This window comes from Carcharhinus amblyrhynchos, chromosome 11 (assembly GCF_965287045.1).
Source record: "Carcharhinus amblyrhynchos chromosome 11, sCarAmb.v2.hapA, whole genome shotgun sequence".
Taxonomy (NCBI): Eukaryota; Metazoa; Chordata; class Chondrichthyes; order Carcharhiniformes; family Carcharhinidae; genus Carcharhinus; species Carcharhinus amblyrhynchos.
Window position 1 is genome coordinate 44982969 of NC_137334.1, and position 13917 is coordinate 44996885.

General features: G+C 38.3%; 1 protein-coding gene across 1 annotated transcript in view; it reads left to right on the forward strand.

Annotated features, from left to right (window-relative positions):
• The first annotated feature begins 6613 nt into the window (after positions 1 to 6613).
• Positions 6614 to 13917, forward strand: part of dnah9l (dynein, axonemal, heavy polypeptide 9 like) — a 443144-nt gene continuing 435840 nt past the window's right edge. The window contains exon 1 of the mRNA XM_080198977.1: positions 6614 to 6692. Coding sequence (XP_080055103.1) covers positions 6676 to 6692 — 17 coding nt within the window. The 5' untranslated portion in view covers positions 6614 to 6675. The remainder of the gene's footprint in view (positions 6693 to 13917) is intronic.

Below are 13917 nucleotides of genomic sequence, written 5' to 3' on the forward strand. Positions count from 1 at the left end.
CGTTAAAAGTCAAATCTGAAAGGTGGAACAGATTCATCGCTGTGGACGAAAACAAAAAACTGCTGCTGGACTTTCTTGATCAAAGGCAGCATGGAAAACTGCTGTTATTTACTGGAGCAGGAGGAGCCTTGCACGCAGACGCACAGGTACAGGCGGGCAGGAGGGACGGAAGAAAAATATGACTGCGTTTGTATAAATGTTTAAAGTGCGGGTTATCGGACATTTTAAAAGTCAGTTTTAATTGTCAACTTTATAACCCATTTTTCCCCGTTGTAAAAATTCTGGAAGGGGAAATGGATTGTTTCTTCAGACGAAATTAATTAAAAACTTATATTAAAGATCCTAGTTATGAAGATGATGTATTAATTGTTATCTGGTGTTCAATAAATTTAATTTAATAAATAAGCTTGACATTTTGTGTGGTGATCCTAAACCTTGTGAAACGTAGAATAAACATTTTTCTGACTAGTGTACTTTTAATCGCTTTCAATTTTTTCCTCTAGCTGTCCGTCCCACCAAAAAGCAAAATGCTTTATATTATCAAAAACTGTAGTGGAAAATTGTCAAGTAATGACCAAAAAGATGAATTGGTGCTTGGAGAGATCTTACAACATCCGGTGGAACACCTTACAGTTTTAATCAGTGAGGTAAAGCAATCCTTCAACACATTGCAATTGTTTCTTAAAGGAGAATATACTACCCAATCTGTTAAGTTTCCATTGGTGAATAGCAGCTGCTATTCAGACTGAAAATCATCAGCGTGGCTGGCAGAACTTGACCAGTCATATCAGAAGTGATGAACAAGACTCTCGTTTATTTAGTCTGCCTGTCACAAATTGTTACTTTGTGCAACAGCAAATATATGCATTCCATTCCCTCAGAAACAATATAATTTTCTGGCAGAGGTGACAAACCAGATTAAAGTACACTCCAACTTGAGGAATAAATACTGGGGAAGTTCTTCTCCAAACCATTTAGGTAATCAAGAATGTCACACTTGCTCTCAACTCTACTTTTGTAACTTGTGTTTCAACCAAAAATCAGTCCAACTTTCATTTGGAACAGTATAGCAAATTAGCATTCACTGCACAAAACAGCAGCCTGTTCTATGAGTTCACTATTTCTTGATGTCCATCTTCAATTTGGCCTTGCACAGGTTCAAATTTTGGGTCCAGTCCTCCATAACCTATTTAATTGGAACAAACTGTCAAGCTTAGTCTCTTCACCATCTTAGAAACCTTAATGCAAGTACCCATCTCTACAGTTCTCTAAAGTGTAAACTCCTTTCTATTTTAACCCAAGATATTTCAGACTGGAAATTAACTTAAGTGGACCTCTGCAACTTTTTCAAAGACTCACTGGCCATTCGCAGTGGTTGAGTGCCAAATTCTCTGTCCTTGTTTACAGTGGTGGTGGGATGTAAACAGCTGGAAAATTCTGGCCTTAATGAAACCCAAAACTGGAAATAGTATTCCCAGTGAAGCCTCACCAAGGACACGATAGTATGCTTTGTCTTACAATGATAGTTTTAAGAATGCACCCCAACAACTTATTTTCTCTAGTTAATGGTTTACGTTGTCACTCGTATTTTTAGAGATATATGTTTTGGAGTGCCCAGATCTCTCTTCTTTCAGCTTTAATGCTTTTTCCCTGAAGGAACATTGAACTGACTCACAAGCGTGATACAGTACTTATCCAGGTTAAACCTCATTGGCCAGTCATGACCCTAGTCTCTCAAAAGCAGATGTACATTGTGTACACTCCGAATACTTAGGCAGATGTGTGTTTTCTGCAAACTTGTAGATGCTCCTGTCTTCCCCAACACCTACCTCCAGATCAATAGTTATAGTTTTTTTAAATATTAGCTTATACAGCCTGTTCTGCTTTTCAAATTCTAATGATCAAAAAGGACTGCCTACCTTATCTGCTTTTTAAGCTTTAGAAATTTCATCCCGTCAGGGAGAAGCAAGCAGAACTCCAATGATTTTTCACATTTGTTTGCATGAAGTTCTGCAATGTGAATGAATGTTATTTACTTACACAGCTGATCTAAACAGTCTTGGTGCATCTCTGTGGGGTGCAGTTGGGATATTCATATGATGTGTGTTTTTAATCAACTGCTGTATTCTTAATGTTGTGTTTAATTGTAATGTGATCTCCATAAGAAATAAACTTGACACTTTCGCAGTGTGTTACCATTTGTAATACCATTGCATACAATCTTGAATAATTTACGCAAATAGGGTAAATGTGGCAATAATGTCATCTTCAGTATCAAAGTTAATTGGTAACAGTTTATGTATGAAAACATTACAAGGCGTTTTTAAAATATATATGTTACATTTAGAATTATATCCCAGCAGAAAGCTGAGCTACTTCAATGTCATTCATTTGTCAAAAAGAATGACCAATTATAAGATTGCATTGCAAAGTAATCTAATATGACTCTAATCAAGTAACAGTGAATAATGTATATTGTGCCTGAACAGCAGATTTCTTTTAACAGTTGCCAAGCTTCTTACACAGAATGTTGCAGGACGATACATCAGATAATACTTTTTTTTCTGATTCTAAATCTTGTTACTCCTTAAAAAAAGCTAACATTACTAATACCAAACACAAATTTCAGGCTAGGAGATAGATTAAAGAACAAGGGTCGTAATCTGAATTGCTTCTTTTGTCATACTTCAATTAATAAAGGAATATGGAGGAATAAAGATGTAACTAGAGAAATGGTGTCGCAGGGAAATGTTCAGTTTCATGGGATGCTGTGACCAGTTTTGAGACAGAAATGGTCTGTACAAAATTGGCAAGATTTGCTTAAAAAAGACTGGCCAATGTGGTTGCTGGAAGATTAACTAAATTTGTAGGGAGTATTTGAACTATTATGGAAAAGAGAGGGGAGAGAGAAAAATAATGAAGTAGCTGAAAATAAAACAGGATGGACAAATGATGTAGAAGTGATAATTAAAAAAAGGAAAGTGACTTTAAAAATAGTCTTTGAGATGTAAGTAGCTGTGGCATTTCCCGATCCTCCATGGCGGATACTAGCTGAAGACCATGGAGGAAATTCATGCTGGCTCAAAACCAATTTAAACCGCCACCCCTCTTCACCAAGCATGTTTAAACTCCCCCCAATGCCTCTCACAAGGCCCCTGTAAAGATAATGGTCACAGCGCTTATGTCTCACTATCATCAAGTTTCACTGGCAATGACTGGAGCTAAACTGGAACAGCTAGACAAAGTAAATGGTTGGAAAAGGAGGGTAGAAATTGGTTACACTGCAACAGATGGCTCACCTCTTAACCCTTCAAAAAATTTCTGACAATCTCCCAGGTTCAAATCAAGAGTGCAATATAATACTCACTGCTCACCAGGAGTCACAGTAACATGTAAGAAGCAAAAATTATGAAAGCAGTCTGCTTGAACAACATCTCAGCTCAATATCCACTCTGTGGCTGCAATATGCATCACCTACATGATGCGCTACAGCAACTTATTGGCCTTATTTCTGCAACACCTTCCAATTATATAACTTCCATCACCGAGAAGGACAAGAGTAGTACATTAGGGAGCACTATCAGCTCCGAGTGACACGTCAATCTGGCTTGGATATTTACTGCTGTTCCCTCATTACTACTCACTCTAAATCCTGGAATTCACTTCCCAATAGCATCAGGACAACAGAACAGCAATTTAAGAATAATGCTCACCCACCTCTACAGGAAATGGGGATGGACAATAAAGGCATCTTGCCACAGCTGCCTACATCTCAAAGACAATTTTTAAAGTCACTTTCCTTCTTTTAATTATCACTTGTACATCATTTGTCCATTCTGTTTTATTTTCAGCTACTTAATTATTTTTCTCTCCCCTCCCCTCTTTTTTCCATAGTAGTTCAAATGCTCCTTACAAATTTAGTTAATCTTTAGCTACAACATTGGCTAGCCATTTTTAAGCAAATCTTGCCAGTTTTGTACAGACCATTTCTGTCTCAAAACTGGTCTCAGTATCCCATGAAACTGAACATTTCCCTGTGACAACATTTCTCTAGTTACATCTTTATTCCTCCATATTCCTTTATTAACTAAAGTATGACAAAAGAAGCAATTGAGATTACGACCCTTGAGGTTCTGTTCTTTAATCTATCTCTTAGCCTGAAATTTCTGTGTTTGGTATTAGTAATGTGAAGCTTTTTTTAAGGAGTAACAAGATTTAGAATCAGAAAAAAAATGTATTATCTGATGTATTGTCCTGCAAGCATTCTGTGTAAGAAGCTTGGCAACTGTTAAAAGAAATCTGTTGTTCAGGCACAATGTACATTATTCACTGTTACTTGATTAGAGTCATATTAGATTACTTTGCAATGCAATCTTATAATTGGTCATTCTTTTTGACAAATGAATGACATTGAAGTAGCTCAGCTTTCTGCTGGGATATAATTCTAAATGTAACATATATATTTTAAAAACGCCTTGTAATGTTTTCATACATAAACTGTTACCAATTAACTTTGATACTGAATATGACATTATTGCTACATTTACCCTATTTGCGTAAATTATTCAAGATTGTATGCAATGGTGTTACAAATGGTAACACATTGCGAAAGTGTCAAGTTTATTTCTTATGGAGATCACATTTCAATTAAACACAACATTAAGAATACAGCAGTTGATTAAAAACACACATCATATGAATATCCCAACTGCACCCCACAGAGATGCACCAAGACTGTTTAGATCAGCTGTGTAAGTAAATAACATTCATTCACATTGCAGAACTTCATGCAAACAAATGTGAAAAATCATTGGAGTTCTGCTTGCTTCTCCCTGACGGGATGAAATTTCTAAAGCTTAAAAAGCAGATAAGGTAGGCAGTCCTTTTTGATCATTAGAATTTGAAAAGCAGAACAGGCTGTATAAGCTAATATTTTAAAAAAAATCATAACTATTGATCTGGAGGTAGGTATTGGGGAAGGAGGGGAGCATCTACAAGTTTGTAGAAAACACATCTGCCTAAGTATTCGGAGTGTACACAATGTACATCTGCTTTTGAGAGACTAGGGTCATGACTGGCCAATGAGGTTTAACTTGGGCATGTACTATATCAGGCCAGGTGGAGGCTGGTATGAAATTCATTTGCACCCCGCTAATGGGATGCAGGTGAAAACCTGATTCCTCGTGCCCAATTCTCCACAGCGCCAGTGGGAAAACACCAGCGTGCAGCACACCTAGAACAATGTGGAATGCAATTAATGGGACTCACCTGATCAATGCCTGGGGCCATCTCTGGAATTCAGAATGGAGGCCGCCATCAACCCTGGAACACCACAGCAGTGAGTGGGAAACATCTGCCAGTGAATCTTCCAAATTCAATATCCTGGAAGGGGTCCATCTTCCAGCCTCAGTGCTCCTAGAGATGAATCTTAATTTTCAGGCGATCCACCCTCTTCAGTATTGTCTCAGTGATATTGGAGCCCATTCAATATAGTGCTCGGATAGGATACATGCCCTCCTGCCTCCCTCACAATGGAATACAGCGCAAAATACTTGGTTGCACAATTAATGAAGTTGTGGCTAGACGATTTGGCATGTTTTCCTGCTGGCTCCCGCAATGGAAGACACTCTGATGTTGCTGTCCTGCTATGGGACTTAATTCCGAGATGTGAGAATTCCCCCTAGGTTTTATTCCATATTTATTTCATTAAATACATTTAAATTTCCCCAGTTGCTGTGTTTCCAGAGCATCAATCCAGGCCACTGGGTCACTACTAGACCCACTTTTGCCATTTCCAACCTTGTAAAAGACAGAAGGTCATTCAAATATCAAAAATTGATGAGTCTAGTGCTTTGATGTCCTGGATCTATGACGATTGGCTATGTCAACCATAACTGTCCTTGTGTGCACTATGTCTAATAACAATCACCCAGTATTTTGCTGTTTGCTCTTTTGACTAGATTTGACAGGTCTTTGTGGTGTCACACTTGGTTGAATGCTGCATTAATATTGTAGGCAGTTACTCTTGCCTTCCTTCTATAATGTAGCTCTAAAGTTTTCATACTTGGATTAAGGCACAATGCTGAATGACTCTAGTGGACAAATTGACAAAACATGTTACTAGTGAGTAGATTTAATGTGATGGCATTATTGACTATTTATAGTTATGCTTGGGAGGAGACTGCTCGTGTGGTGACTGACTGGTTAGATTGTGGGTCAGCCATACCTGTGCAATTTTCCACAGTGTTGGGTAGGTTCCCAAATCATATCTGCACTGGAATAGCTTGCTGAAAGATTAATTGATTAGTTTTGCTCTGTAGGCTTTGAACATCACTGCCAGGCCCACAGTTTCTGTTATGTCTAGTGTACTCAGCTGCTGTGTAATGTTACATATGTTAGTTTAATTTTGAACACTATATCTTTCCACTTGTGTTTTACCATTATAGTCTTTTATATTGTTTTTGCTTACTTAAGTAATTCATGCGTTTCCAGGTTCTGATTCCCATTTTGTCCAATACACATAATCATTTGGGGTGGCCACAGGCTGTATGTCATGATGTCAGAAAACATATTGAAATGATAAAAAGCAAAATATTTGTTGTCCATGGCCAAATGGAAGGAAAAACTATTTTACCATTGCCTCTGGTTCCTGAAAGTATCTTTGAAAACCAAGAAATGGAAATTCAAGCTAAGTATGTTACTTTATTTCTAATACTTTCAAATTTGTTTTTCATGGAAGTTCAGAAGAATGAGAGATGATCTTATCTTGAAACATATAAGATGCTGAGGGCACTTGACGGGGTGGGTGTCAAAAGGATGTTTCCCCTTATGGGAGAGGCTAGAACTAGGGGACGCTGTTTAAAAAGAAGGGAACTCCCATTTAAGACAGAGATGCGGAAAACGTTTTTGTCAAGAGGGTCATGAGTCTTTGGAACTTTCTTCCCCAGAAAAAGATTTTTAAGTCAGAAAGGGAGATAGACTCTTGACTGAAAGGGGTTTCCAGAGGTAGGTAAGAACGAGGAGTTGAGGCCATAATCAGATCTACTATGATCATATTTGAAGGGCAGTGCAGGCTCAGGCAGCTGATTAGCTCACTCCTGCTCCTAATTCGTTGGTACATCTGCAAGTTGGAAATTAATTTTGAATTGCGCTATTATTGAGTTTGATAACTTGTATAAAGAAACAAAATACCACAGATACTGGGATCTGAAACAAGAACAGGGAATGCTGGAAAAGCTCAGCAGGCCTGCCAGTATCCACCAGAGTTAATGTTTTGAGTCATTGACCCTTGTATTAAAACGTAATTAGCATTTTTACTTTGTATAATCTTGTAAATATTGAAGATTTTATCCAAAATTGAAATGGTAATTACATATTAACATTATTCAATTTAGCCACTGTATTGTCTTTTTATGTTTTCCTTAAAGTTTTTATTTTAATTTCTAAAACCTAAGCATCAGCTAATGACAGAAGAATATTTGGACAGTATGAGCAACTTCACTTCCTGGTTGATTTTCCTTTGAAAGCATTTCAAGTAGCACATCCACAAAGTGATTAAAATGTTAACACGCCAACTTTCTCGATTATGAATTGTAGACCAATTTCCTATGGAAATTCTCATTGAAATTTGGAGATGATGAAATGGTAATTTCTAACAATACATGTCCTGTATTTAAATACTTAATATTAATGGATCTAGGAGTTTGAGATCCTACGGAACTGTATGAAGGGACTTATTAGGGTAGATGCTGAGAAATTGTTTCCTTTGGCTGGAGAGTTTATATATAGGGCCATTGGGGTTCATCATTTAAGACTGAAATAAGGATGAATTTCTTCAGTCAGTTTGTGAATTTTTGAGCATTGATGGGTCTTTTTGGGTAGAGAATTCTAGTCGTTGGGTCTATTCAAGGCTGAAATAGATAGACTTTTGGACCTTTAAGGGAATCAAGGGAATGGGGATCAGATGGGAAAATGGAGATGTGGTCAAAGATCACACATAATCTTATTGAATAGCAGAGTAGATGCAATTGCCAAAATTCTACAGAACTGGAGTGGTTGAGGGGCGGACAACAGAAATGTCTATTGACCTCAGATGAGATTTTCCGGTCTTGCTCAAGCGAGGCCGTAAAATGAATCAGCTCCTCTTTCTTATAATCTTATGAATAAGTTTTTTGTGGGGTTAAAGTGTGATAGGTATTACATGTAACTGAAGGACTGCATACAAACTGGAAGAAATTAAGTTTTTGATGTTGCTTAAAATAAAATGAAAAAATAAATGTCTCTTACTTTGTTTGATTATGCACAGCTGGGAATGCCTGTTGCGTATTTTTAACCCTGTGTGCACGTTCCTTTTTTCTTATTTGTGTTTTCTTCTTCACCATTTAATCTATATCTTTGTTAAACTCTGACCAAAATGCTTTGGGGACTTTTGCCTCTTGTTCACTGATATTTGTCTTGTTTTTGGTCCTCCTGCAGTGCCCTTTTCCTATGTTGCATTTATTTAATTTTTGTTTTTATTCTTGTTTTTTTCTTAGTCATGTAGTGTTTTCATTGTCTTTTAATTTTGTCAGCAGGTTTTTCTTGATGTTTGGAACTAACCCTTTTTCATCTATGTTGCTGTAGTGTTGTCTCTCCTTGTCTGTTGCAGATTTGTTCATTTCACCTGAACCTCTTGTATCCATCCCCTCATACCTTTTGCATTCTTGCTGTGTTGGTCTCATCTCACTGCTACCTCACCTATTCTTATTGTCATATGCACTCATATCTTATTGTCCTGCATTTTTGCTGTTCTCCCTACCCTTGTCTCCTATTTGCAACTTTGTGCACTTTGTTGTGGTCCCAGCTATTGTTAATATTGGACAAGTCAGATCCCAGAATGACACCTGGCTTGATAGATGCTATGATGTGGAAATGTTGGCGTTACATTGGGGTAAACACAGTAAGAAGTCTGACAACACCAGGTTTAAGTCCCACCGATTTATTTGATAGTGAACTCACAAGCTTTTGGGGTTTGCCCCTTCGTCAGGTGAATGGAAAGTTCCCTTCCTGTTGGAGAACACTTCAGCGGTCACGGGCATTCGGCCTCCGACCTTTGGGTAAGCGTTCTCCGAGGCGGCCTTCACGACACACAACAGTGCCGAGTCACTGAGCAGAGACTGATAGCCAAGTTCTGCACACATGAGGATGGTTCCAGTAGGGATCTTGGGTTCATGTTGCACTATCTGTAACCCCCATGACTTGCCTGCATTTGCAAAACCTCACTTACTGTACTGTCTGGAGACAGTACACATCTCTTTAACCTGTGCTTAATGCTCTTTCCACTCACACTGTTGGCATCTTTAAGACTTGAATAGCAGGTTAGTTGTAAAGACTTGCATTCTAATCAGTAATCTGTAAACTGTCTGTGCTGCTATATGCTCTGTCTGAGGCCAGAAATCTCCATTCACCTGACGAAGGGACAAACCCCGAAAGCTTGTGAGTTTACTATCAAATAAATCAGTTGGACTTAAACCTGGTGTTGTCAGACTTCTTACTGTTGATAGATGCTAGCCATTGTTTGTTAGAAACTGTGGAAGAAAGCTACTGAACAAATTCACAGGAGCCTGCTGATGAACTTTTAATACAAATGTTATAAAGCAGAGGTGGATTCCCCCTCTGAGAACAAAAACTGAAACACCCAAAGAGGAGTACCTCGCCATATAAAAAGTTTGTGTAAAGTGATTTGACTTGTTCTTCAGCAACTTCTGGTGGTTAAATAAAAAAAAACTGACATCCACTCTAAAAGCAAATATAACAATTTATTTATCTAACTAACAGTGAACAAATTAACTAAACTACTAACAACCAAATAAATCCCTTCTATTAACCATTCCCGAATAAAACAAGATTCTAATGGTACGCTGTTCAAATAAATACAATTCCCACTCATTAGGAAAAATAGAATTTAGTCACTGTCTAAATTACAACCGGTTTTGTGTTTTCCAGAACATTCTGGGCTTTCTCTGTTGATTCTTCTGTCTGGAACTTCTTTCTTCTTTGGTACCTTTCCTGTCTGGATGGTACTTTCTCTAAGACTTAGGTGAAGCTATGAGAGCCATTGATTCTCTCTGTCTTGAGAGCTGAGAGCTGTTAGCTCTGGCAGGTGGCAGTTGCTCTCCCCTCTTTGTCCCACTTTCCCCTTTTATGTCTGTGATGACACATCAATACTTCTCACAAGATGATTGGTTCTAGATTATCAAAACCAGCAAATTTAAATTTAATAGATTTTTGGTATCTAAGTGCCTCATTCAAATTGATTGGCTAAATTCAAAAGCCCGTTGTCCTGGGGGAAAAAACTGCTGTTTGTCCTTGTGATACTAATGTCTGGGATCTCTATATACTTGCATTTTAAATCTCTAAGCAGAGAAAAAAGCACCACCTTTTAATGGGACCATATAAATGCTCTCCCCCTAGCATTTTACAATTTTACTACCACCAAATTCTAACTTCCGACCTTCCAATCTACAATTACTTTACCCAACTTTGCAACACAAACAATAAAATATTTATGAACACAAAGTGAATTATATTACACCAGAGAAAGATCTCAATACAAACACAAGATAATGATTTAAATTCCCACTATTTCTTTACCTCAGCAATATCAGTGACACACAAAAAACATTAGCTTGACATTTCTTGCTTTGGACTGGCAAGTGATTTTCTTACAGTGAATTCCTGAGCATTCACTTGATGCTTTTTACTGAACGTACTGAGATATCCAACAATTGCTTTCTAAACTCAGGTTTTGCAATGGCAGAGCAAACAAATTAATTTCCTAAATTCAGTCTTGGAGTTGCACTTCTGCTAATCTGATAACTGATTATCTAATGAAATATTGTCTTATCAGCCTTGTCTTTTTCTTATGCTTAGAAAGCTTCAAATCCATCTCTCTCTGACTCACTTGTCTTGACGCTTTTTTTCTCCTATGTCTATGTCACTGGATTCCTGTCGCTTGGTAACAATTAACTTTTTCTACTTTGTGAATCACTGAATTTTCAATCTTATTTAATGAACCATTATATATTATATGTGTGCGTGTGTCCATATATACATACACACACACACACGCACACAAACAAACCCAAATAATCTTTTGATTTATTATTGTCACATGTATTAGTATACAGTGAAAAATATTGTTCCTTGTGTGCAATTCAAAGAATACCACGTATAGAGAAGGAAAGGAGAGGGTGCAGAATTAGTGTTACGTGTTTCTTCAGAAGATGCTGTTCAAAAAATGCAGATAACAAAAATACAACAACTTAATCCAATTTATAAATGAAAGAAAGGGTTTAATAAAGAAACATCGTTACTCCAAACTTGGGGCCTCACCCTGGGCCATTCCAGGCTTCCCACAATTCTACACAGATTCACTGAATCAGCTGGTAAGCTGACCATTACATCACTCTGTAATTGGTTCCATGGTTTACTGGGTCAGCTGACCCTTACATCTTGTTCCCATTGGCCACATTACATCCAATACAAAGTTGTCATTCGTTACATCTTAACATTACAGTCATAGCTAGGGTGAAAAATCAACTTTATATGAAGTAGATCCATTCAAAAGTCTGATGGCAACAGGAAGAAGCTATTCTTGAATTGGTGGGTATGTGACCTCAGACTTTTGTGTCTTTTTCCCAACAGAAGAAAGTGGAAGAGAGTAAGTATCTGTGGGATCCTTAATTATGTTGGCTGCTTTTCTGAGGCAGTGGGAAGTATAGATGGAGTTAATGGCTGGAAGGCTGATTTGTGTGATGGACTGGGCTTCATTCACGACCCTCTGTCATTTCTTGCAGTCCAGGGGCAGGATCCAAATCAAGCCATAGTATAAGCAAAAAGAATGCTTTCTATGGTATTTGTAAAAGTTGGTGAGAGTCGTAGCAGACATGCCGAATTTCCTTAGCATCCTGAAAAAGGAGAGGCATTGGTGGGCTTTCTTGACTACAGTGTCAGTACGGAGGGAGCAAAACAGGTTGTTGATGAGCTGGACCCATATAAACTTGAAGCTGTCAACCATTTCAACTACCTCCCCATTGATGTAGACAGGGACATGTCGTCCACTGCGCTTCCTGACTATCTCCTTCATTTTGCAGACATTGAGGGAGTGATTATTGTTGTCACAGTTCACCAGATTGTCTTTCTCTTTCCTGTATTCTGTCTCATCATTGTTTGGGATTGGATCTATCACAGTGGTGCCACCAGCAAGCTTGAAAATCAAATTGGAGGGGAATTTGGCCGCACGATCATAGGTGTATAAGGAATAAAGGAAAGGGCTGAGGACACAGTCATGTGCTGAGAATGATTGTGCAAGAGCTGTTGTTGCCTATCTTTACTGAATGTGGTCTGTGGGTTAGGAAGTCTAGGATCCAGTTGCAGAGGACGGAGCCGAGCCACAGGCCACAGTTTTGTAGGAATAATGATGGCTGAGCTGTAGTTAATAGGAGTCTGACATAGGTGTCTTTGTTATCCAAGTGTTCCAGGGTTGAGTGTAGGGCCAGGGAGATGGCATCTGCTGTGGACTTGTTGCGATGATAGGCGAATTGTGGCAATCTGGGAGGCTGGAATTGATTTGTGCCATGACCAACCTTTTTGAAGCATTTCATAATGATGGATGTCAGAGCCACCGAGTGATAGTCATTAAGACACGCTGCCTGGCTTATCTTTGGTACAGGGATGATGGTTCTCATTTTGAAGCAAATAGGGACTTCAGATTGATGTTAAGGATGTCTTCAAATACTCCTGCTAGCTGTTCAGCACAGGATCTGAGTGCTTGTCCATTTATCCCATCCAGGCCAGTCGCTTTCCGTGGGTTGACTTCTGAGAAGGCTGATTTGATGTCTGATGGTGACCTCAGATATTGGTTCGGCCGAGGCCTCTAGGGTGGAAGCACGGTCTTGCTGACCTCTTGCTCAAAACAGGCATAAAATGCGTTAAGCTCATCGGGGAGGGGTGCATTGGTGCCTGCGATTCTAAATGCCTTCATCTTGTAGCCTGTTAAGTCTTGCAAATCATGCCTGACTTCTTAGTCTATTCAGATACCCAGGTTTCAAGGTTCATTAAAAAAAATAAATGAAATTGAAACTATTTTCACTTCTTAATATATAAATTAATTTTATAATTATACATTGTTTGTAACTTTCTATCTTTGCTCCATGCTTCTCCTCTTTAGTGGCATTCTCATTTATTTGTGTAAGTAGATAAACAATCAACCCCTGAGGCTTTCTTTTCCCTTCTGCTCCATGTCTTGCTGGCTTAAGCATTTACCCCCCACATCTTCACTGTTTTAACCTTTTGTTTCCAGTGACAGTGCTTCTGAATGTCTGCACGCGTCATTCTTAGTCAACTCTGGTGGAAAAATTATTTTGTTTTGAAAATGATTGCTGAAAGTAGGCAAATGTACTTTCAAAATGTGTTGAGCTTAGGAACTAAAAAATAGTACTCCTAATTTGTTGAAGAAAAAGTGAATTACAGGATCAGGGTATGAAAGCAGTTGAAAATGGGACAAGTTAGACAGATGCTTGGATTAAAGCAGGATTATGATCTTCAAATAAGGATATTTGTCAGGGAAAGCATAGTGAACAAGAAGGTGATCTTTGCTGGTCGGCAGGAAGGAAGTGAGGGTGAGGCAGAATTGCCAGGGGCCTCAAGCATAATTAGATTGATTGACAATATGTGGTGTACAGGACAGAATTGTTAAGAAATTTCAGGAGGTTTCATAGTGAGTGAAAGGTAAAAGCAGCAAAAAATATAATTAAATGTGCCTCGCTTTTTTCCCTGGGAAGTTCAGGGAGAAAGAAACAAAATGATTTTCAGAACTAGCAAATCTGCCATAGCCTCATGATGGGCAGTTGGTTTTTGTAAAATGTCATTATTAAT